The following is a 24,584-nucleotide window of genomic DNA, read 5'->3' as shown; positions in this document are numbered from 1 at the left end:
GCCACTGTTGTAAGAGATAATAAAACATGTTTTTACAAATACATTAACAACAAAAAGAGAGCCAAGGAGAATCTCCCTCTTTTATTGGATGCGGGGGGAACATTGCCACCAAGGATGAGGAAAAGGCTGAGGTACTTAATGTCTTCTTTGCCTCAGTCTTTAATAGTCGGACCAGTTATCCCCAGGGAATTCAGCCCCCTGAGCAGGAAGACAGGGACGGAGAGCAGAATAAACCCCCCATAATCCAGGAGGAAGCAGTTAACGACCTGCTACGCCACCTGGACACTCACAAGTCTATGGGGCCGGATGGGATCCACCCGAGAGTACTGAGGGAGCTGGCGGAGGAGCTTGCCAAGCCACTCTCCATCATTTACCAGCAGTCCTGGATAACAGGGGAGGTCCCAGGTGACTGGAGGCTTGCCAATGTGACGCCCATCTACAAGAAGGGCTGGAAGGAGGATCTGGGGAACTATAGGCCTGTCAGCCTGACCTTGGTACCGGGGAAAATTATGGAGCGGTTCATCCTGAGTGTGCTCAACAGGCATGTGCAGGCCAACCAGGGGATCGGGCCCAGCCAGCATGGGTTCATGAAAGGCAGGTCCTGCCTGACCAACCTGATCTCCTTCTATGACCAGGTGACCCGCCTAGTGGATGAGGGAAAGGCTGTAGATGTTATCTACCTGGACTTTAGGAAAGCCTTTGACACTGTCTCCCACAGCATTCTCCTAGAGAAGCTGGCGGTTCATGGCTTAGGAAGGTGTACTCTTTGTTTGGGTAAAAAACTGTCTGGATGGCCGAGCCCAGAGAATTGTGGTGAATGGAATTAAATCCAGTTGGCGGCCGGTCACAAGCGGTGTTCCCCAGGGCTCAGTTTTGGGGCCAGTCTTGTTTAATATCTTTATCAATCATCTGGATGAGGGGATTGAGTGCGCCCTCAGTAAGTTTGCAGATGACACCAAACTGGGTGGGGGCGTTGGTCTGCTTGAGGGTAGGAAGGCTGTACAGAGGGACCTGGACAGGCTGGATCGATGGGCCAAGGTCAGTTGTATGATGTTTAACAAGGCCAAGTGCCGGGTCCTGCACTTGGGTCACAACAACCCCACGCAACGCTACAGGCTTGGGGAAGAGTGGCTGGAAAGCTGCCCGGTGGAAAAGGACCTGGGGGTGCTGGTTGACAGCCGGCTGAACATGAGCCAGCAGTGTGCCCAGGTGGCCAAGAAAGCCAACAGCATCCTGGCTTGTATCAAAAATAGCATGGCCAGCAGGACTAGGGAAGTGATTGTCCCCCTGTACTGGGCACTGGTGAGGCTGCACCTCGAATACTGTGTTCAGTTTTTGGCCCCCCACTACAAGAGAGACATTGAGGTGCTGGAGCATGTCCAGAGAAGGGCAACGAAGCTGGTGAAGGATCTGGAGAACAAGTCTTATGAGGGCGGCTGAGGGAACTGGGGTTGTTTAGCCTGGAGGAAAGGAGGCTGAGGAGAGACCTTCTTGCTCTCTACAACTACCTGAAAGGAGGTTGTAGTGAGGTGGAGGTCGGTCTCTTCTCCCAGGTACCTAGTGATAGGACGAGAGGAAATGGCTTCAAGTTGCGTCAGGAGAGGTTTAGATTGGATATTAGGAAAAACTTCTTTACTGAAAGGGTGGTCAAGCATTGGAACAGGCTGCCCAGAGAGGTGATGGAGTCACCATCCCTGGAGGAGTTCAGAAAGCGTGTAGATGTGGCACTTCAGGACATGGTTTAGTAGGCATGGAGGTGTTGGGTTGATGGTTGGACTAGATGATCTTAGAGGTGTTTTCCAACCTTAATGCTCTCTCCTCTATGAGAGAGCACGTTCCCCAAGCAGCTGGCACATGGCTGGAAGGTGCCTAGTGGACGCTGAGAAGCATCTCCGCATCCGAGTGCCTTTCTTACTACTCATCCCTAGGCAACTGCTATTAGTCACTGTCAGGATCAGGATAAGGCTGGACAGTCCACTCCTCTGACCTTGTCCTGCTCTTGTATTCTTCGGTTCTTTAATTCTTAGCATCCCTTTCTGTCTCTTCACTATCTTTGTATGTGAGGGAGAGAAAAACTAACTTTTCCTCTTCTTTATCCTGTAACTTGTTGCTAAGTTGCTGGAGCAAATTCTGCTGCCTATGGCAACTCTTCAGTAAATATACTCTAGCTTTTGGCTCATGCTTTCTGTTAAGAAAATTGGGTTAACTTCTACCTTTGTGACTTGTAGAAACAGAGGTTTAGCTGTGGTATGTTGCCATAATAGCTGTTGATTGTATTTCTGTCCTAGCTGGCTGGCTGTGGCTCACCTTGAGGGCTTGCTCATATTCTCAGATTCTGCCATTTGAGAATATTTGGGCTAGTTAATAAAATAAATTACTTGAATTGCTGCCTTCCTTTAGACGTACGTATAAACAAGGACACATGGATAGCCATAATAATGCAGAACAGGCATGGTACAGAAAGTGGTAGTGGTGGGTGCCCAACTACAGCACAGGAGGGATGTACAAAACTTGGTTTTGAAATGACCAAAATAAATGAGCATCCTGCCCAAATCAGCAACCTAAAAGGATGATACTTGTGGTATTGTGTGTCCAAATATGTATGTGCATAAGAAAGCTATTTGGAAGGAGGTGTGTCCCATTTCAGTTTTTCCTTTTGTCCTAGACATGGTTATGTTAGCACAAACAGGTGAGGGAATGGGTAGCATGTAACTTCATGCCCAGTTATTGTGAGTGCAGAAGAGGGCTGACAGGTTTCGGTCAAGCATTGTGGGGGAGTTTGTTAGGTCTGCTGCTTTCCAGAAGTGCTGTGTTGCAGCTGAAACAGATTAGTCATTGTTAATGTGGGAATCTTTTGATGGATACTTAGTACTGCTGACAGCTAGTGCTTGCTAAAATGAGTTCAGGGATAATCTGGCCCTACATACCTGCAGAAAGATGACCATATGACATTTAAGTGTTACAAACTTATTACAAGTCTGTTTTGTTGATTATATTATTTTTCTATGTGAGTCACTAAGAAGTCATGGTTATTTTGTGTGGAAAAGTAATTGCAGGGGAAAAGTTTTTATTTTCCCATTTTGAAAACCTAGTTTTAAAGTTCCACCACTTAACAAATGTTTATTTTCTCATCCCTTTTAAATTCATTATGAACCAAAATTAAACAAACTGAAGTATTAAATTCTTTACTTTATCACTGTTGTTAACTACATCACAGAAATCATGAGTAGTACCAACAACTTTTGGACACAAGATTTGCCAGCTGATTTGTGCATTGTTCTCAGTCTGAGGAAACATGCAGGGACTTGCTCTATTCATTGCACATTTCACTTAATGTTTGGCATCTCAGTGTTTCATAGGTAAACCATAAGTACACTGGGAATTATGTTTGCAGATTTTCAATAGCAAATAAATACGCATTTTAAATTATTGCATGAAGAATTGATTAATAAATTGCATTATTATCTTATTCTCTGTGGCTGTGACAGTATACTAATTCCATTTGCCTTACTGAGGAGGACACTCTGTCAAATGCACGCTGAAAAGAAAAGAATAAAGTGAACTAAAGGGTAGGCTGAGATTTTATATCTGCTACTCTCCTGATGACATCATTAAGACAGTGTTGCTGTTGTATGAATTTAACAAGTGTGATGTTTCCATAAAGTAAATGTGGGGGCACTTGGTTAAAATACTGTACGGTTTGCAGACGTTTTTATATGAAAAGATCTTGGAACCATCCCCAGTAATTTAAAGCTGCAGAAACTGGAATAGAAATAAAGAAATAAACTGTAGACAGCAAAAGAGTCATTCAAGAAATGATCAGTCAACTAAAGCCTTACTAGGTCCATTACTTAGAAAAACAGTAAAAAATCTTATCTGTAAGTACATCAGGCAAAATCTTGATAAGCGGTACACAGCTTGTAGTCCTCATATTTTGGCTTGTACCAATTACTCAGATAACCACAAATTTGTAACAAAAGCAAATGCAGTCAGTTTCACTTTAGCTTAATATGTATATACATATAATACAATATACATATAATTTATTGTAGAGTTCAAAAATTTGTTTGATGTAGTCAGGCACTGGAAAACAAATTACAAGCTGGAAATTAACAGAGTTACATCAGTGTTAATGTAACTAAGAATTCACCAAGTCAAGGAGTGCAGTGGCAGTTTTGCCCACTAGAAAAATTGTTAAATCATCAAGAATGACATGGTGTTTCTGTTGGCTGAATTTATTCTATATATAGAATATTCTATTCTATAGTTTTCATTTGTCCTGCTCAAATGTGCTTTTCTGTATATTGAGTGTGGTATTGCTGTGGATTTATTGTTATTACAAAAGGGGTGCTCTGTTTGTTACTGCTTTGAGAATGTCAGCCATAGCATGTGAAGGGGCATCATCAGTTTAAATGGGAAAAGCAACACGGTTCCTACTATGTCTGCACTGTCACTGGCCCGGACGAACCGTGACTGTTTGGGTGTAAGTTGTGCTCTTCTAAGACCATAACAATCAGGTGAGAAAAGTGCCTTATCTCTGGTAACAAAAGGATGGGAGCACTCCAGTTGTAGTAGTCAGATGAGCATATGATGTAACCTCTTAAGAGCCACAGGAATTAAATTCAGACAACTAATAAATCCATTAGCTACTTTTGTGGCCTGAAAGATGATGGATTGTAAAATGGTTTTGGGTCCAATAAGAGTATTGCTTCTCTACTGCATGCATAATGAAGCAAATTCCAGCTATGTTTAACTCCGGGGAAGTGTGGTTTTAGTTTAAAGGAAACTATACATTTCCTTCCTGTACATTTATCATTTTTCCTGGACTGTGTATTTCCAGTTTAGAACTATATGAGAACTCAAAAAGGGCAACCTGATGTTGTACTGAGAAACTAAGAAGTACCAGATTTCCTTACTGAAGTTACCAAGTCTAGAAACCAAACAAAGAGAAAAGAGATTAAAAGCATCACCCTTCATGCTGAGTAACAAAATTAAACTCCTCTCCTTCAGACTTGAAGGAACTGTGCTGCCTCAGGAATGTAAAACTCACACTGACGTGAATAACCTGTATTGCATATCAGCCATAATAGATTTTCTGTAAACCTCACTCAAATGTAAATGAGTTGCATTATTTTTCTTTCTTTATAAAAATATTGTACGAGTTGGTCAGTCACAACCGAGACTCCTTTTGAGGAACAGTATCTCAGATGCATTTGCTTGTTTTCTCATTAAGTTTAAGGCTGATAGTAAGACTGTATGATTAACTTTAGAAGGGTGATATTTTCTCTCATGACACAAATTAACTTTAAGCTTGCTTCTTCCTGCTAAGCCTGCACAGATTCCTTCTGAAACTGTTCCTCTATTGAAAACCCTTTAAGTTGCAGATTAATTGCAGGTCTACTTTGGGTCCCCACTTTTAATGAGTTCAAATAATTTAGATATTCCGAGCTGATCAGGCTAGGGATCACATACGAATGACAGCTGCACGTCTGGCAACAAAGAAGCTTTGACGTCAGTCCGATAGGGAATCTGCCTGAAAACTCAGATATTTGGAGATATTCAAGTAAATGAAACTCCATTGCCTTCCTGCTTTTGTAGTGCATGAATAGTAACCTGCCTATGGGAGTTCTGCTGATGGAGAGGGGGTGGGTGGGTGGAAACCAGAGTGACAAACTGCTTGCCCTGAGCAAGCATATTGCTACGGAGCTGGCAGAGGATATCTGCAACGTAAGGGCTTGCCATCAGCACGCAGTAAGGAAGAGAGACTTGCTGGTCCGTGTTCTATGTACGGCAGAGCCGAGGAAGAGGATTTAACCTCTAGTGCCTGAGAGAGTTCCAGGCCTGATATGCTTGAAGCTTAACACTGAGGTGTTGACACCTTTGTTGAAGGCCTCGTACGGGCTATGCTGGCTAAAACACATTTGAAGAATAGATAAACATTTTCAAATATTATGTTATTGTATCACTTAGCTTTAATGCATTTTTTTGGTGGTCTTACAATGCAACTGTGTTTCAGATTGTGATAAAAACCTAAATATGTGGGAGTAGGACTGTCTAGCTTTTTTTTTTGCCTTTTTTTTTTAGTTCAGTGGTATATTGTACTGTTCCATATTGTGTTAGTCTTTGCGTTTTATGGATAAGGCTGACAAAGACTGCTTTACATATACAGTTTAGTAAAAACTTCAGCACTCTGCTAAAAACTTTAATGTAGGTCATCTAGGGATATGTTCTGAAAAATCTCATTGCTTCCTTTGCTAAGAACACAGTTTATTTTCATCACTTTCTTCTAATCGTACTTTGCAAGGTGGGAACCATTTTATGTACTGATGCGTAACTGGTAACCATCCTAACGCATGCATACGTGTGCTTTTGTGATGTGCTATTATGTACCTGCATTCTGGGTTTTGGCAGTATGTTTTCTGTATTATTTTGAAGGTAACTGTTAGGTTCTCAGTGGATCTGTTGTCTCAGGATTATTACTTCCTTCTAGTGGTTATTTTCCTCTTAATGCATCTTCTTTATTGTTTGTGTAGAACACCTAACATATTCCTCCTCCTGTAAAATGTACTGCTATTTCTTCTACAGGTAAAAAGACAACACAAAATCATGTTCTATGCCCGACATCAGTGTGTGATGCTGTCGCAGTCCTGTTTGCTGATGGACACTCTTTGGGCAGCAGTATTTCTTACTCTTCCAGGCTTTACATGTCCCAGAGAAGAGTGATGCATTACATGTTTCCTACACTTATCAAAGCATAAACAAAATTATTCTTCCAGGTGATACGAAGAAGTAGTGATGAGGAAAAGTTGCTGTGCTTGGTACGTCAGCGTGCAGGACATCACTGTCAAACTGCCGTCATCGTGATTCTCATACTGGCCTGGGAAGGGATCCCTCATCTCCTAGCTGATACGCTGTACAAAGAACTGACACAGAGTCTCAGAAAATATGGCTGTCCCACCAGCCGTAGATGTGCGTTAAATGAAGAGTAAGTTACTTTAATAGTAAATGATTGTTGTGTTGCCTTTTGAATGTTCTGCAATAAATAACTTGAGAATTCAATAGTAAGACTAACAAAATAAATATACAAAAGCTTATTTAAAATTACAAACCACTAGGTGTCATTTCAGTATAAAACTTAGTTCCTGGCTTTTCCCAGAGACCAGGCTCTAAGTGATAGTTGTACACACTACACCCAGGGAAAGGGGTGACAATGAACTTCTCTCCTGGCTTTGCGCACGCTGCCCGAGACATTCAGTGTGCCCTTTGCACACACGGCCATGCTAAAGAGCTGCTAAGAAGGTGATATGTGACTTTTTTAAATAAACAAGAGATTGAACACTCAAAATCGGGATTTTCCTCTCTATGTCTCTATGAGAGGAATTTGGTTTAATTGACTAGATAATATATTGCAACGGAGGCTCTGTAGCAGTGCTGCCTTTGTGCTGATTTTTGTGTAGCCTGTATTTAAGCAGACTCTAATAGCTGTACAGTGACCTGAATCTAATGCTCGTATTCTTAAAGGGTTAGGCTAAGTAGGGTTGTTCCACTTTGAAAGTTGGATCAATTTGGAGCTAATGGTATTGCCGCACATAACAAAATAATTATTGCATTTAGGGGTAGCCTTTAGTAGGAGTGGTATTTCTTGGATAAAAATGTTATCCAACTGGAGAAGTCAAAATCAAGCAGCATGGGTATATTTATATAGCTATAACTGAGTGTTATGTATTTCCCAGAAGTGGGACTTTGGGGAGTTGAGACTGTCTTTATGGGGAAAAAAGTCAGTCCTCCACACATAAATATTTCCTTAACAGAAAAAATCTGGTTAAACCGTATGTTCTGTAAATTCCTGTGTTGTTATGCTATGTATTATAAAATAAATAGCAAACAGCATTGACCTAAAAAAAAAAAAAAAAAAAAAGCTGCTGACTTGACGTGTCTTTATTTCCTTTCATAGTCGTACTTGTGCATGTCAAGGACTTGATCCAGAAACTTGTGGAGCGTCATTCTCTTTTGGCTGTTCATGGAGTATGTATTTCAATGGCTGTAAGTTTGCCAGAAGCAAAAACCCCAGGAAATTCAGGCTTCTCACTGATGACCCTAAACAAGTAAGATTTATTTTATTTATTTTATTGTTTTGTTTTCCTCCAAATACTTATTCTGTTGATTTTTCAGAAGTAGAAATTAAATCTACGGATATCCACTGCTTCTCTCTCATGCATGTATGCATAGCTTATCACACAGGCACCCAACTAAATGTTTTGTAACTGTAGTATTTATAATTTTTCCACTGTATGAAAACTCAGGGTTGTTTACTATGTATTTAAATACCCTAAAATTATCCTTAAATGCTTTTCTGTATGCATATTTAGCTCCACTGTGTAACTCTGTATGAAATCTTAATTCTTTGTAAGTATAAAATACAGCTAAAGGTTTTTCTAAGCACCAGGACTGCACCTCAGAGATTCAGTCCTTTTGCCTTGTCATAGAAAATTTTGTACGTTGGGGTGCGCTGCTTTCACACTGCTGTCTGACCAGCTGACAACCTGGTCTTCTGTCTGCCACCTAGAATAAACTGGTTTTTCTGTGGACAGCGTGTTTTTTAAACACTCTTCAAGGAATGAATACACTAAAATACAACGCAGTGAAATGATACTGTAATTGCTGCTTATGAGTGTTAGTGATAACATAAAGCTGAGATAGCACAGAAAATATGGTGATGGATTATGTGAAGTGACAAACCTCTCAAAAAAAACCAACCAAATTTGTTTTTGACATTGGAAATACTTTCATGAAGAAGGAATAAAGGTGTTGTAAACTGATAACTACTGCCTGATGAACATATATTCCTCAGGGTAACTTGAAAGTGCCTTTTGTTCTGACTGTAGATGTCTCTAACCCCACTTCCCTGTGGAACTCCTAAATAAAAGTATCACGTCTTTACTAGCAGCACATCTGGCATGCTTTAAGAGACATATACTATAGGGCAGTCAGTTACCTAGTTCTCCCTTTGGGTTACCCTGCTGATAATCTTTCTCGGCTCCTGAACTCCACTGCTGCCAGCTACAGAAAAGATCTAGCTGGTTGAAGTCCAGACAGTATTCTTGCATTTTTTAATGTGTAGTGTACACATGCGTATGTACCCACAATGTGAAACATTAATTGTTTCTTGGAAGAAAGAGATGCCAGTTGATTGACTGGAGCGAAATATATCCTCCCAAGTCCTAATTTTTTTCCTAAAAGAGTTGATGAAGCATTTTTTATGCATATGTGCATGAATGCAAAACCCGCAATCTCCTCTGAGTTGTGCTGTCCACTTGCATTGTGGGTATTCACAAGCTTCATTAGCGCTTAAAGTGGGGAACTTCTGCCTCAGCAGAATAGAGCACACATGGCCCTTCTGCCCTTCTTCTCACTGAATACATGACTGAGAAAGTACAAGCTGAAAATAGCCCTGTTTGTCTCAAGAGGGAATTTGTTTTATAAATTTTCATTTATAGAAAAATGTATTTATTGGGCATTCTTTCATTTTAGGAATCCTGTTCCTTCTCCTTTGTCCTTTCTTGTTCTCTGTGATCCTGTGTTTTTAGGTTCTCCCCCTGAGTAATGCTGTACATGGAGCATTCTGTGCGTGTGTTTTCTCTGTAGTTTTCTAATGTTTTTAATAACATTAGCTGGGGAATCAACAAAGGCAGCAACCTTCATATGTACTGTCTAATGAAATATTAGGCTGTGCCAGATCTCTTGTGTGAGAGCTCAAATAGATCTGTCTTTGATCAGAATACACTCTGTGAGACTGCAAGCTCTGTTGGCATCGCTTCCTCTGAGTCTGTGAAATGGCCACCCTGAGCTCCATTCGGACACTTAGTCAAGCACAACGGCATTCACAGCAGCATCTAGAAATGATACCCCACTCATGTGGCATTGCCTGTTCACTTGACCGGTAACCTGTAAATTTTTGGAGGAGAATGCCTTCTACCACAGTGTAAAAGCAGTTGCCTGAAAGAGATTACTTAACCAGGACATTTTCTAGATGTGTGGTCTAAAAGTGCATTCCCTTATTTCTCCTTTTCCATGGGAATTGTTTTAAAGCCTCTTTGGATTCTGCAGCTGAGAGGCAATGAGGGTGGCACAGCACTCAGGTACTCTATAACTGTGCTTGTCTGCGAGAGAAGCATGTGCAACCCTTAGCCTACCGCTGTGCAAAAAGCCTCCAGCTGTAGGTAACAGTGGTGCTTGAGCACTTGGAATGTGCGTGCAGGTTGTCAGTGCATCTCAAAGAAGTTAAATTACTGGTAAATAATTTTTCTCTTTGTTTGGTTTTGTCATTAATTTTTCTAGCAGATACTTCTTTTAGCTAAATATTGGATATTGATGATTTTGCAGATGACATAAAGCTAGGAGCTATAGCAAATTAAGAAGATAGTTCGAAGTCCAGAAAGATTTGGATCACTTGAAGCACTGGATGGAGTGAGATGAGGTTAAGGGTGTAATATACCTGGGTAAGAATAGTACATAGGATAGATAATTAAGGATGCATTACCTTCAGTGCAGTTCAGAAAAACTTGTAGCAATCAACAGTTGATAAACTGGCTATAGTATGAGTTAAAAATACAGTATCATTTTGTAATGTAACATCACATTGAAAAATGTGAAAGTATCCTTATATGTTTGTATATTGGTGTTTACAATATATGGCGATAAGTGTGATGTTGGTTTTTTTAAACAAAATAAAATAAGCTGTCCTTTTCGGCCACTATACAGTGTGCAAAACTGAAGCTGCAGTTGTGTCTCAAAGCCTGGGCCTTGGAGGAAAACAAAGTAGGGAGTATGTCCCCACCCTTTTCTTTTCCAGTTGCTTGGTGATTTTCCTGGAAAAGCAGAAATTTAGGAAAAGAATTTAGGGATTGTTTCTATACATAAGACCTTAAATGTTACACTGCCATAGATGCCCACCTAGCTAGTTCCATGTTTATATGGCGTACCCCAAGAAGTCCCGAGTTTTGCACCTCCAAAGAACAAAATATCTATCAAATGTTCCTGATAAGAATTCTGTTGCAATGTTAGAAACATACCTCTTTCCCTTAGAGCTGAAATTATTGTTAAATGCTATTGGGAGTTACTCATACGATTAAAAGAAAAAGAAGCCAGAAACCTAGGATTCTTTTAGCAGGGCTGTATCGACATAAATTAAGGTCCCATAAGCAAAACACTAAAAGAAGACCTGGGGTTCCATCTCCACTCAGCATGTGGTATAATCTTTCTCTCCTAGATGTTACTTCTCTATTTTGTGTGGAACATACCTCATTCCTTGACTGTCTATGTATTGGAAGGGGGAAATGATGCAGAAATTAGTTCCTTGTGTGCTGGGTTTCTTTGCCCTAGCAGATGTCCTCCATTGTTATTTGGTTGACTTATGTTTAACGATTTTGGTATTTTAGTCATGCAAAAGTAGGCTTATTTATGGTTGGTGACAAAGGGCAGCAGAACAGAAGTCAGATTAATAAAGTATAAGATAGAGGCTGACTTGTCAGGCATCTCTAAACTGGATTAGTTCTTTTAAAGCAAATTACAGTGCTCTAAATGTTGCCTTTCTCTGCAGGAGGAACTTCTTGAAAATAATTTGCAAACTTTAGCTACTGATGTGGCTCCGGTTTATAAAAAGCTTGCTCCTGAAGCTTTCCAGAACCAGGTAGGTCTGTGACATACAGTTAGTGTAGCTGTAGCTCTGAAGAGGCAGCGTAGTTTGACAACAAGATGAAACCCCAAAGTATGTTCATGGGTAGAAGCCACAGACTTTGCAGATGTGGTGAATCCCCTTGCTAACTTACAGTGGTTGCTTTATTTGGTTAGTTTTAAAATACTGCACCTTTCTTATTTCAGCTGATGGTTAGGTTATGCCCTGAGCTGTGCATATGTAAAAGGCTTACGGATAATACTGTAAATAAAATGTTTTTATTATTTGAAGACATTTTTACTCCGGCTGAGCTGATTATCTTGTTGACATCCAGTCCTAAGTGTTGCATGCTTCACAGGAAAATACATGCTTTCTGGTCATGCTTACTGGCTGTATTCATTCTGTCACAAGTGCAGTTGTGGCTCATGGGGTTCCAAGTCACTCACTTTCAGTCCCAAGTACCTGTAGTTTGTTTTACTTTTAGGTGGAAAATGAACACATGGGCCCAGACTGTCGTCTTGGATCCAAGGACGGTAGGCCTTTCTCTGGTGTAACAGCTTGCATAGATTTCTGTGCCCATGCCCATAAGGACACACATAACATGCACAATGGAAGCACTGTGGTATGTACATGGGATTTTCTCATTTGTACTGTTTACTGTTGTGATTACTGTGTGTTTTAAAATGCTGCTTGATTTAGTGGGTACATTTGCATTAAGTTTTTTTAAGGTACTATGAAATTAACTGCATGTTCCTATTTATAAATTCCCATGTTATTTGCATCTATTTATTAGTGGTTTACAGAGGACATAAGTTCATCTTATTACAGAACAGATCAAGAAAGGTATGGGAGTGATCCTTCGTACAAAATACCTTAATTCTTTTAAGACACCCGGGCCCTTTGGAGAGGACTGGCCATAGGACAGATAAGCTATTCACAGTAGAGGTTTGATGCGCAAAGGCAAATACTTATCTAACCGAGGAGTTGTACGGACTTCTGTAGAGGAAGAGCTAAAACAAACGCATTGATTTACCTCCCCCAGGCTCAGTTCTCATCAAATTCGCTTTTTATTGCACTATGCACTTACCAAGCTTCATGTTAGTATAGTTACTAGTCAGAAAGTAGAGAGTATGATATCATGGGGTAGGTGGTTGAGTCAGGTGATTATTATGATCTTTAAGTCTCAGTATGAAAGGAAAACCCACAGATGTGGTTTTTTAGATGCGGTTCTTGTACCAAATACCTTGCTGGATTGCTAATGAGAAAATCAGTTAGGAATTACTCAGTTAAGTGATCTTTTAGAAATTGAGACCATAGTTGTAAAGAAAGACAATCTCAAAAGAGAAAAGATAAAATAAAACTGACAGTCTGGGTTTTTTTAGTAGTTAGAGCATTGTAATGCTCTAAATAGCTAGGATGACTACTTGTATGTCAGTGGAGTTAACATTCAAGAATAATTTCTCTATCGAATGATGCATATCTGGAAAAAAGAAATTCATCTAAAATCTCTGCCTGCTTAGAAACAGTCTTTTTTTAAATTTGGAAATGAAAATTGAATTATTATGTTGCTGTGACTGAATAAAACGTTGCATTTACACATATACTTAACATGTAGCATTTGTATGTAACAGCAATGAAATGACTGGAACAATTGCTTAATATTAATTGTATTGTATGTGCTTGTATGTTGGACAAATGTCTGTTGCTTTAAATTATGGAAGCAGGTCTTGGAATTCACCAGGAATGCCAGTCCTGAATAGATTAATATTTTTTCCTAGCACTGAATGCCACTTATATGCAGATATTTTATAAGAAAATGCTAGAAGCGTACTTTGCAAAATATTAGTAAGATGCTATGAGTAAGCTCATGTGTAAGTACAGTCACTTCAAAGCTTCTGAAGCATAGGAATTCAAACCTCTTAAAGATCCCAAATTTGGAAATGAGACTTCCTTTTCATGACAAACTGCATGGTATACTTCTAAATGAAATTTAATTTAGGCATTCCAAAAATAATAATATCTTGTTAAGTGCTACATTGCCTCTTAACTTAAAGACAAAATGAAATGGAAACGGAGTCTGCTACTCATTCTGCCATACTGGATCCCAGAAAAGCCATAACTTGTGGCCAGAAGTAGCTGGAGGGACAATTAGCCCCTTTTTTTGAGGAATTTACTGGGGAATAGCTCTACGAACATGTATTTATCTGTAATCATCTGATGTTATTTCAGCTTCAGATTATGCTTGCTAGTGTTGATATTTTCTTTCTATGGATCATACATGGTGTGTTTGCAAGTAATTCCAAATCTAAGCAGCAGAGAAAATTAGGATCTGTGTAAGGTATATCATTATGTAGGCCAGAACTTAAAATTGTGTTTCTATCAAATTCTGCCAAATTTTGTAAGTCTTGCAGAACATTATCAACTCATTATAACTGCTGAAAACTATACCTTGGAAGGTATCATCAGATAGCTCACTCATACAAATAACTATCGCATACCTGATAATTCTCTGTATTTAGATTTGATATCTCTTTATTTTAATATACTTGCAAAAAAGGGCTACATATAAATAGGAAACAGTTGCAAGTATTAACACTCAATTTATATACTTGAATTGGGGCATTTGGAAGGTGAATTAGAGTTAAGAGTTACCTAATGATCTATATACAGCCTTCACAGTGAGAAGATGTGGGTGTGATTCATAGGACACGTAGAGTTTGCTACCTATTACTCTATCTAGGTGTATAGTTACAGTGGTACATAGTGGAAGCCTAAAGCAAATAATTTTGTTGTTTTCCAAACAGGGTGATAGGACATGCTGGGCTTTCTTCAATCTAGATCAGTTTGATGATGATCAAAATTAGGGTTGTTAATTTTAGCTTACAACCAAATCTGGTAATAAAATAGGAAAACTAGTGGTAAGAACACAAAAATAAATTACTACGTTTGATTCAGCATCCGTCTGGTCACCTCCTGCATTCCCATCCAGTTCCAGAAGCTGCTTTGGCTACCTACTTAGTTTAAAATACACTATGATTTCTTACAGATCACTGGTAATAATGATGGAGGAGTCATTTACATCTTCACTATGACATATTTTGTCTGTAAAATGTACTATGTGCAAGTAATACATCTAACTGAGGTGACAGCTTTCATATAGGTTATTGTTTTCTGATAATGTGGTAATGAACAGAGTAAGAATGATTTGCACTGCCTTACAAACCTTAAACATCTATAACTTTATTTACTATTTTTCTCTTGTGTTTTGTTTATTTGATTTTTTTAAATGGTAGTCACACCTTACAGTTTGAAGTCTGTACAAAGTGTACTTGTCATCTTGCACCTCGTTAGTGTTGGTAAGATTTCTTCCCTTCCTTCTTATTCCGACACAAAATCTTCATTTATAAAACTTAAAGTTCCTCTAGACTAAAAAGATTAAAATAAATACCTTATAAGATGGTATTTGCAAATGCTGTCAGCTCTATCGCCACTACTTACAGCGTAAGTGACACCTTTTCATTTTCTCCCTTCAGTTGTTGGTGAATCACTTTTACCACAAATATGAAAGGAATGCTGCACAGTGCACTGAAAGTAAAGGAAAACCAGAATCTATTTAAATTATTTAAACCAGACACAGACATGAGTTCAGCAAAGCACTTCAATGAGCTTAATGATAAGCTTGGAGTTTACTGTGTACTTAAAAGAATATATATTATCTAATGAGCTGCCGATAACAGTTTCCTTGCCTCTGTCTCTGCCAGAATTTCAGAAAAGCATTCTTGTATTTATCTGGGTATACATGTTGTGATGATCAGCTGCATTATTTGTATATGACTCTGAAAATAAATGAGGCTGTCATTTTTGTTAGCAGTGGGGGGAAAAAAGTCTTGGAAATGTCTTCTGTAGATAGAAGATAGTATAGTACATCTTAACTTACAAAAATTGAGGATTACCATGGGAGATTTGATTTGCTGAGCATCTTTCCTGGCTAGCAAAATCACGCCCTGAATTTAGCAGAGCTGCTTTTTGGCAGAAAAGCTAAAAATAAAAATTAATATTCCCTGTTTGCCCTGTAGTAGAATGAAAACACTTGGCAATTCTACAAAGGTGTAAACTAACATGTTTATCTGAAAAAAGCAAAAGTAATTTCTGCCTATGAATTGAGTTTTTTAAGAACCTTTAAGTCAATAAATATACCATCCATTTTTACTCAGACTCTTTTGTCATCTTTTAACATTCTCCTAAGGGCCACTGCTGTACGTTACAACTGCCGTGTTAGGGTGCAGTGTTCCTTGTGGATGCAAAGCTAGACTGTAAATGAGCAACGTGCAAATAAAAGCTTTATAGTTATTAATGGAGTCTGTGAAATGTAAGTATTTTTGTTTCTGTATTGGATTAGCTGCAAGGGATCACATTCTTCATACCTGTGTGAATCCATTTAAATCACTGACATCTGGGGTTTTACAGCGACTAGAACAAAACGGTTTAATGAAGACTTCGCTAGTTCTGTAACCTGTATACGGGTGTTTCTCATCCTATGGGGCATATTGCCCTTTTTGCTGAGATTGAGGAAGGAGAGAGACCAGCTGCAATTATGTTTAATCATTGGTGCCACACAGTCTGTAGCAGGCACTGTGGAAGAAGGGGAAGAAGACAAATCTATGCTCCGAGGGCAGCTACAGTATAAAATTTATTCTTGGCAGCAGAACTAAGTAGTGTCAATCAGCAATCCATCAACAAACTGTTTCCGATTTATTAAAAAAAAATAAGCCTCTGCTCTTCCAATAACTTCCTGTATTTCTGTAGTTAAAGCTCATCAAGTCATTGCATATAAAGGTCCAGGCCTTTGCAATAAATGACAGAATGTCTCTGTGAATGGTTAGACTACATTCTGGACCATGTCCACAGCTTGCTTTGTGAGCTACAGAAGTACTGATGCTTAAATTGGTGGTTCAGATTATAACAAATAGAAAAGATAAACCCCACGGGGCTGGAAAGGAAGGATTTTTGTTACTGTTCTTTATATTGTGAAAATGGAGAAGCATTGGCAGTTCACTCTACTAACCTGCGAGCTCCCAGACAGTGGTTTGTGCACCATACCCATGTTACAGCATACGGTACAGAAATGCTGTCTGATGACGCTTCCTATGTGTGTATGTAGTGGTCAAAAGGAAAATACAGTTGGGGCTCCCTTCTCTGCCTCTCAGACTTACACATGCTTACTCAGGGTATAACAGGGCAATGAAACGACACAGTTTGTCTCAGCTGTAAAGGAAAAGCAACGTTGTTTGTATTTGTGATGGTAAGCAATGATGATGCAACAGCACCTCAGAGTCCCCAGTGGCACCCACTGCTTTCCATCTGCGAAGGGAAGATGAGTATAGGAAACATGATTCATCTTTCAAGTTCAGAAGGGCTGTTTGACTGCTTTGCTGAAACTTGAATTTAAAACATCTGTTCTTACAACATAGTGGAAAAGGCTACATCATTTCTACATGTGAAGTTCAAGAGGACACAGGCAGATCAAAGAGTCCCACAATAATGCATTGGGAGCTGTGTGGCTACAGATGTTTCTTTGGAGATCTGTGGAGGGAATTACATTGAGTTCATGGGTGCATTTTAAGTTAAAAAAAAAAAAAAGTTTTACAAATATGCAAGATTTATCATGACATCACTAAACCCAGAATAGGTAATGGTTTTGATCACCAAACACACTGGAAACCTCAACAAACCACTTGGCTAACATTTTCTTTGGCTTTTGAGCATCCTGGATGATTTAGCTGCATGTTCTGGAAAAAGTATTTCGAGTAGGAGGATATGCAGCTTCACTGTGTAAATGGGCTTTAAAGGAGTTCATGATTTTCTCATATTTGGGTTTAAGTTTGGTCAGTTCGCAGCACAGTATCAGTACCAATGGAAAATGTTGCTTTTAACTTCTTAGCAATAGCTTCTCTTTAAGTTTCTTAATGGAATATTTTGCACAGATTTGAATATTACACTGGCTTTTGAAATGGATGTTTCTCATTTGGTGGATTACTCTACTTCAGCTGTGAATTGCTAGCTTATCTCTAGGGCCTTAATTTATAGCTGGTTTCCCCGTAGCATTAACTTTGCAGTTATCCACTTGCCATTGTGTCCTTCCTTTTATATTAAAATGTATTATGGGGGACACTGACCTTGAAATTTTACATATATTAAATTTTCTGTCATGGTATTTAGGCTGTAGCTGTACTGGTCTTTGGGTTTTTAACATAATTTTTTATATACATGAATTTCTTTATTTTATGTATTCTAACTCAGTATTTAATGTTGTGTGCGTTGGAGTTGACTATACTTTCCACATAGTTCTGCCAATATACTGCAGCCCTCATCATCTTCAGTTCCTCAAAACAGTTATTTAGCTTTCTTGTTCTAAAGAAGGTGTTGGCTTTGTGATAGTGACAAATACTCATTTTTGTTTAAAATAGGTTTTCCTTCAACCAATATGAGCTTTTGATTTTTGCTTGTATGCTTTCCCCTGGGCCAAGCATTGTGAAAAGGTAGAGCTAATCTACCTTTGCCTAATTGTATGTCAGATGAAAGATGATGAATACATTTTTAAGCGTAAATCTTTTTATGGAAAAGAATATATCTACTAAATGTACAAGATCAGTTTTCCATGAAAGCGTCTGGTGAAATGCATGAAAATTTTGAACTGTAAATTGGATGAGGGTCTCAATTTTCAAAATAAGCAAGATTGTGGATAGAATCTTCAAGATTTGGACATTTTTCAGACTAGTGCACGGGTCCAGACACGGGTTGGACAGAATATTTTAAAAGGCAAGTGAGAATCACGCAGTTTCTGATGAGAAGAAGTGGGAGCTAGGGCCCTCCATGCTTATTCTATTACTGCTTTTGTTTTTAATTTAGAAGGGGAGGATGTGCTGGGCTTTCTAAGAACACGAGTCATATGTAATTGTGCTCTCTCTATGTCCTACCCTCTTTCACCCTTCCTGACTAACTTGGAATCTGCTGGCAAATTTCAACCAGATTTCACTGAACTTTGCAGAAACTTAATTGTCTTTGGAGGTTTTTAACCTCTTGTTCCAAGTTGTGAAATTTCACTGCTGAGTGGGGGAGACACATCCAGGTTAGCTCCTCTGTTGAGGAGGTGGCAGGGTCCTTATAGCCATGGATGGCCCCAGGTTAATCCATGTGCACCTGCTGGCCCGGTAGCCGGGAGGCACCAAGCTTCAGCCAGGCCCTGCTGCCGCTGGCTGGTGCCCAGTGGAGGTGGTAGCGGGGCACGAAAAGGGATCAGGGATAACGGTGCTGGGGTTGGGCGCGTGGGAGCGTGGGGACGGAGAAGTCCATAGGGAACCAGGCATCATTTGCTGCTCATGGAACAACTTGTTGTTTTTTCTAAATCTTCCTCGTAGTCCCAAGGCTGCCCAGTAGAGGTAAGTACGCATGGAGCAAGCACATCAGTAAACGCTACTCATCAGCTTCTAATTGCCCCTTCACTTTGCCTTCTTAAGAGCCCTTCTCTTGATCCTTTCAAAATGCCACCTGAAAAGCTCTTCTCCTTTGTCTGTGCCCCTCAAATTTTCTCCTTTTGCTGCTCTGCAACTGTCAAGCTTTGCATATAGCTATTTATAAAGCCCTAACCACCACCTTATTGATTTAGGATTTTTAGTTTGTGATTCTGTAATTTTATTATTCTGGAAATAATTGTATGATGCCTTTATGTGACAGCTGTGCTATAAAATAAAAAATGTTTGTTTTTTTCCCCCCTAAATAATAATTTTATTCTTCTCCCCTGGAATGTTAGGCATGGTGACGAGATTCTGGGAAATTGGATTAACTGTTTATGATAGGCATCACATGCAGCCTACACAATGATGGAATGATAACGTTTCCATTTAGGGAGTATCATCTCATCCTTGGATGGCGCTCAAATTCCTGTATGTGTGTAGTTAGTAACTCCCTGTGAAATAGCAGCTTAACTAAGCCATGATATTAATGCATGGCTTTCTAGTAATGTAGTGTATTGTTGTGAAAAACAGTAGTCTCTTATGAATGTAATCAATAAAACTATAAATGGCGTGACTATTTGCACACTTGCTCATACGTGTAAAACTGTCGCCATCCCTTGGAAAGCACAGAATGAAACCAGCAGGCATACTGCTGGTTTTAGCGCTTCTTTTAAGGTGAAGGGTTAATATTAACAATGGCCGGAATGCTAGAAGTGCTGAAAATTACAAGTACTGCAGAGGTTCAGCAGTGATTCGGAAAAATTATAGTAAGAAAGCTGTTGCAATAAGTTTGAATATTTACCTCCATTTCTGATGTGCCCTTATCAAACTGCATCTAACCAGCCTTCTCCTCTCGGCTCCAGTATCTCGCAACAGATAATTTAATAAGAGAAAGTAGGTCAGTAGCCTAAGAGAAACCAAACATTTGCTGGGTCTTGTGGCTTCGTTACAGTAGGCAGGCAGAATTGGGGAAGGGTGTTAATTTAAGGCAGTGTGTATAAAGAGAGAGGGAGGGAGTTAGAGCTGAGATTTGCTAAAAATATAGAGCAGTATTAGTAACTGTTTGGGGTTTTTTTTTTTTTCATTTGCCAGCCAAAACAAAAAACAAAACCAGTTCCATGTCATAGAAACTTCTTATTCAATCCAAAAATAATTTTTTCTTTTTTCATATTTTTTTAGTCCTTAAAAATTAATCTGAACATCAAATACGTATGAAAAACAAAAAAATCAGGATGCTTAGGAATTTACAGTGTATTTACAGCTCAGATTATTTACCAAGGTTGGCATATATTTGTGGGTAGTGTGAGCTGAGCCAAAGTTTCATTTTTCCTGTCCAGGACATGTGCCTTGGTCTTATTCTTCAAGTACCAATAATTTTTCTGCATCATCATAAATCAAACAAAGTATTTGTCAGATGTTTCCATTTGAAAGACCCATAGCATTGAGGCCATCAAATATGAGGAAAAAAATGAAGTCTAGGATGACTGCTTAAATATTTAAATAACTTTTGTATTTTATGTATGTGGTTGTATTTGTAAATGTTTCTGTTCTTGCCAGGTCTGTACATTAACAAAGGAAGATAACCGGAGAGTGGGAGTGATTCCAAGTGATGAACAGCTCCATGTGTTACCTCTTTACAAAATTTCACAAACAGATGAATTTGGCACCGAAGAGGGACTGGAAGCTAAGATAAAAGCCGGAGCCATACAGGTGCTCACAGCTTTCCCCAGAGAAGTACGAATGTTAGCAGAGCCTCTCAGAGCTACAAAGAAAAAGAAACCAGACACAAGGAGGACCCCAACTGAAAAGCAGCCATTAATAGATAAAAAATACTCAACACCAGTAAAGCTGAAAACGGAAGCCCCAGATAATCTTGGCAACACTTTGCATTGTTTAGGTGAGTGACGCTTATTAAATTCTGCCAGTCTCTTCTGATACTGTGTTGTCTCTTACCTGTTGGAGGGGAAGGAATAGCTCCTTAATACTCAGTTTTATAAAATACTTGTATAGTCTGCATTTTAGGGGCTAATGAGCAAGTCCTTGTAGTCAATATTGTCTCTTGGCACAGGAAAAAAAAAACAGGTGATTGCCCAAAAATAAGTTTGTGGTGGTGTGTTAGCACCAGTGAAATATTTCCAAGTTCCCTTAGTCTAATAAATAATGGCAGTAGGATCATCTTGAAATACTGTTGTAGGAATGTTTATCTAAATAACTGACATGAATTTCTGTCATTTGAGAGTACAAGAACTGTTATCCACTTCCTATGAAAGACAGTGGCTTTCTCAGAATCTGAGTTTATTATAATTTCCTCTCAATGGCATAGATACTGCTGCAAAGCCAAGAGGTTTGCAAAAGAACCCCAGGTTTTATTTAGTAAGATAGTGCTGCTCAAATTGTTCCTTGAAATATTATTAGCAAGGGCCAGAAGGGTGGAACCTGCCAGCAGCCAGGTAAAAGGTATGCCATGTTTGTTCTCTTGCAAGAAGATTACTGTGGCCAGAGTCTGCTGCTACAATACGTGTTTGTGCAACATAGAATCATGCCTTGACTGGGCTGTGTGGAGGTGCTTTTGATATACGCTGTTGTACCCGGGGTCAGATTTTGGACCAGTACGTCAGAGGATAGAACTATTCTATGGGACTTTGCAGTAATGAGAAGTAGAAAAGAAGGAAGAGGTAGAGGTAGCCGTGGACTTAGATTCTGTGATTAGAGGGGAAAAAATAAATACAAGGAATTAAAGCATAGCCTATCTGCCTTTTATTTGCTATAATTTTGACTTTTATTTCATGAGAGACATCCAGGTATATGTAGTAGATTTAAGGGGAGGAATAATAATTAAATGTACTTAGAAGAAGGTCTGCTTTTGGGGGGGAAGAAAATAAAAAAAAAAAAATCCATTTGACACACCTTTGTAATTTGCACTCAGCACCTTGCTTTGTCTCAGTAAAGGAGTCAGGGCAACCAGTAAACGTTGCATATAGCAAGATGGAATAACAACAAGAAAAGCAGTATTATTGGCACCTCTAGGAAATCAGACAGACATTCAGTTAATCTACATGCAGATTTGGGAGACACAGTCCAAGCTTTGAAACAAATATAAAAGGACTCCCTCAGGCTGAGGACGATGTCCAACAATAACTCCAAAGCAATGATTAGTAACTTCCATCTTGCTTGGGGTGGACTGGAAGTCCTGGAAGCATTAGAGGGCTCTGGTTTGGGAAGGAATTCTGAAATTGTCTGATCTCACTGGAATGTTGTTTTGAAATACTGAAATAGAGTTATGAACCCCCTACCTGTAGGTAACATTGTAGTTACAAACAGGCACGGCTTTGATATCTGAAAACCATGCCTTTAACAAATGGTACAATATCCAGAGTTTTGCCATATGCTTTGGGAACACAGAACTTTATTCTTGAACATGCAAAAAAAAAACCAAACACAACTGTGTAAACAAGCCAACTTACATAATTCGTTTGGACTTGAAGTATTTTGGTAAAGTAATTTAAAAGGGCTGCTGATAAAAATAAGTCACAGAGTGAGGAAGAAATACTTTTATGAGTGAGAAAGTTGTTTAGAGATGGAAAAATAAGAATGTGACTAGAAATATTTTGTTTCTGTCATAAAAGTTCAGTTTTTGTCATGGAAGTTTTGGGAGTGGAGTCCCTCAATATAGATGTCAACACTGCGATCCCCAAATCTGCCAATGGCACATATTGCTGCAGTTGGCCATGTGAACAGTTTCAAAGAGGCTTCACTAACTGGGCAGCAGTGGCAGAGGACGTTCAGGTTTGCAAAGGGCAGGGTGGTGTGCTCTGCGTGAGATAAATAACTTGAAGCACTTATGCACATCATTTATGTGTTTACTCTAGCCATACAGGACGATGGCTGGGTATAGAGCTCAGCACACCACTGCTGCCCTGCCCCTAATCCACAGTAAAATGCAAAGATCTGTAAATTATGGATTTAGAATACTACAGTATCGTACTTGTACATACAGTTTTTTGGCTGTTATAGGGGATCAGTCATTGATTGTTTCTTTCCGTTCTGGCAGTGGCAGGTATTGTTTTAGTCCTGAGGAATGGAAAATTTTAGTCTAGCTGAGACTGCTAGGCTTAATATGAAAACAAAATCAAAGGGCCTGTGAGACAGGGGAGCTGAAACTAGGCTATCCAGTAGTCACTCCTGATGTAAACTAGAGGAAACGATTATTTAAATCAGGATCCCTTCATATTAATAGCGGCATTCAATTCTGGTCACACTATTTAAACATAAAACAAAAGACAAAGGATTGAAAAATAGTAAAAAAAGATAGAAAAACTTACTAGGGGAAGAAAAAAAATACTGACTATAGTTTTAGGTAAGCAGTGAATAAAGTACTGCTAAAGGTACATTAAGCAAGTCAGATATTACTATTAAATTTTCTCATAATGTAAGAACAAAAGAATACTTAGCTATACTTCAACTGTAAAGCAAAAGGTATTGGTAAATGGTGTATGTAATGTATAGTACTTGATTATACTAATGAGGACAAGAGTTTAGTTTGGCTTTTTAAATATTAAAAAGAATACGGAGAACATGCAATTAGACGAGATGAGATAACCGTGGTATATACCATCAGTCATGTTCTCGGCTGTGTGAGGCTATCGCTGTTTGGAGTAGCCTGGGAGGATCATGAAGGAGTCACAAGGCCAGCTATGCCGTATTGCCCTTTGCATAGATGTAGCATGTTCTTTTGAAAGAGACCTGACCGTCATTTCAGAGCCATTGCAGTGTCCCCCAGCTGGAAAGCCTGGAAAGCTTGAGAGACTCCTCTAACTTGTGTGTCTTCACCACATGGAGAACTGGAAATTAAAAAGGGATGAGAGGACTCTTGTCCTCTTTACTGTCTTACCTGGCAGCAAAGATGGTGGTGAGGAGGACCTTCTGAGTGATGAAGACAGATTAAGTCGGCTTGGTAGAGCGTGCATACGTGAAGACTTCGTTTGAATCTCCACTGTGCCAAGTCCTTTGTAGAAAGTCTGTGTATTAAATAGGGTGCACTTGTCATGCACGTTTTGGTGACAGCAAGCAGCACAACTGTTAATTTTTAAATTTGCGCTAATGCTTGAGAGCCTTTGAAATCCTAAATTATTATGAAATGCGTATTAAAGCTAGAGGCTTTACATCCTTCCTTATGTAGTCCTGTCATTTAAGCACATTATTCTGGACAAATAAACTTTACAGACGGAAAGGTTATTTTTGTCTCCAAAAATACTAGCAATTCTTCTTGGCCCATATTGGATAGAACAGGAGATAAACCACCAACTTAGAGACAGTTTCTCAGCTGGCCACAGCAGAGCAGTACTTCAGCCAAGAATTCCCAGTGGAGGCGCACCAGACTCTGAACAGGAGGTATT

General features: G+C 39.2%; 1 protein-coding gene across 8 annotated transcripts in view; it reads left to right on the top strand.

The window, feature by feature from the left end:
- TET1 (tet methylcytosine dioxygenase 1) overlaps window positions 1-24,584 on the top strand; it is an 83,076-nt gene that overhangs the window by 45,813 nt on the left and 12,679 nt on the right. For 3 of the 8 annotated variants that reach the window (XM_072871524.1, XM_072871521.1, XM_072871522.1), the window contains 6 exons: window positions 6,777-6,985; window positions 7,955-8,105; window positions 11,600-11,689; window positions 12,159-12,296; window positions 19,093-19,113; window positions 20,746-21,085. In XM_072871524.1, coding sequence (XP_072727625.1) covers window positions 6,777-6,985; window positions 7,955-8,105; window positions 11,600-11,689; window positions 12,159-12,296; window positions 19,093-19,113; window positions 20,746-21,085 — 949 coding nt within the window. Of the gene's footprint in view, window positions 1-6,776; window positions 6,986-7,954; window positions 8,106-11,599; window positions 11,690-12,158; window positions 12,297-19,092; window positions 19,114-19,484; window positions 19,618-20,745; window positions 21,086-23,947; window positions 24,280-24,584 lie in introns of those variants that run through there. The other 5 variants (XM_072871526.1, XM_072871525.1, XM_072871528.1 and 2 more) reach the window with 3 other exon arrangements.

Source organism: Ciconia boyciana, chromosome 8 (genome assembly GCF_034638445.1).
Source record: "Ciconia boyciana chromosome 8, ASM3463844v1, whole genome shotgun sequence".
NCBI lineage: Eukaryota > Metazoa > Chordata > Aves > Ciconiiformes > Ciconiidae > Ciconia > Ciconia boyciana.
Note: the sequence above shows the minus strand (reverse complement) of the source record. Positions and strands in the feature narration are given on the sequence as shown.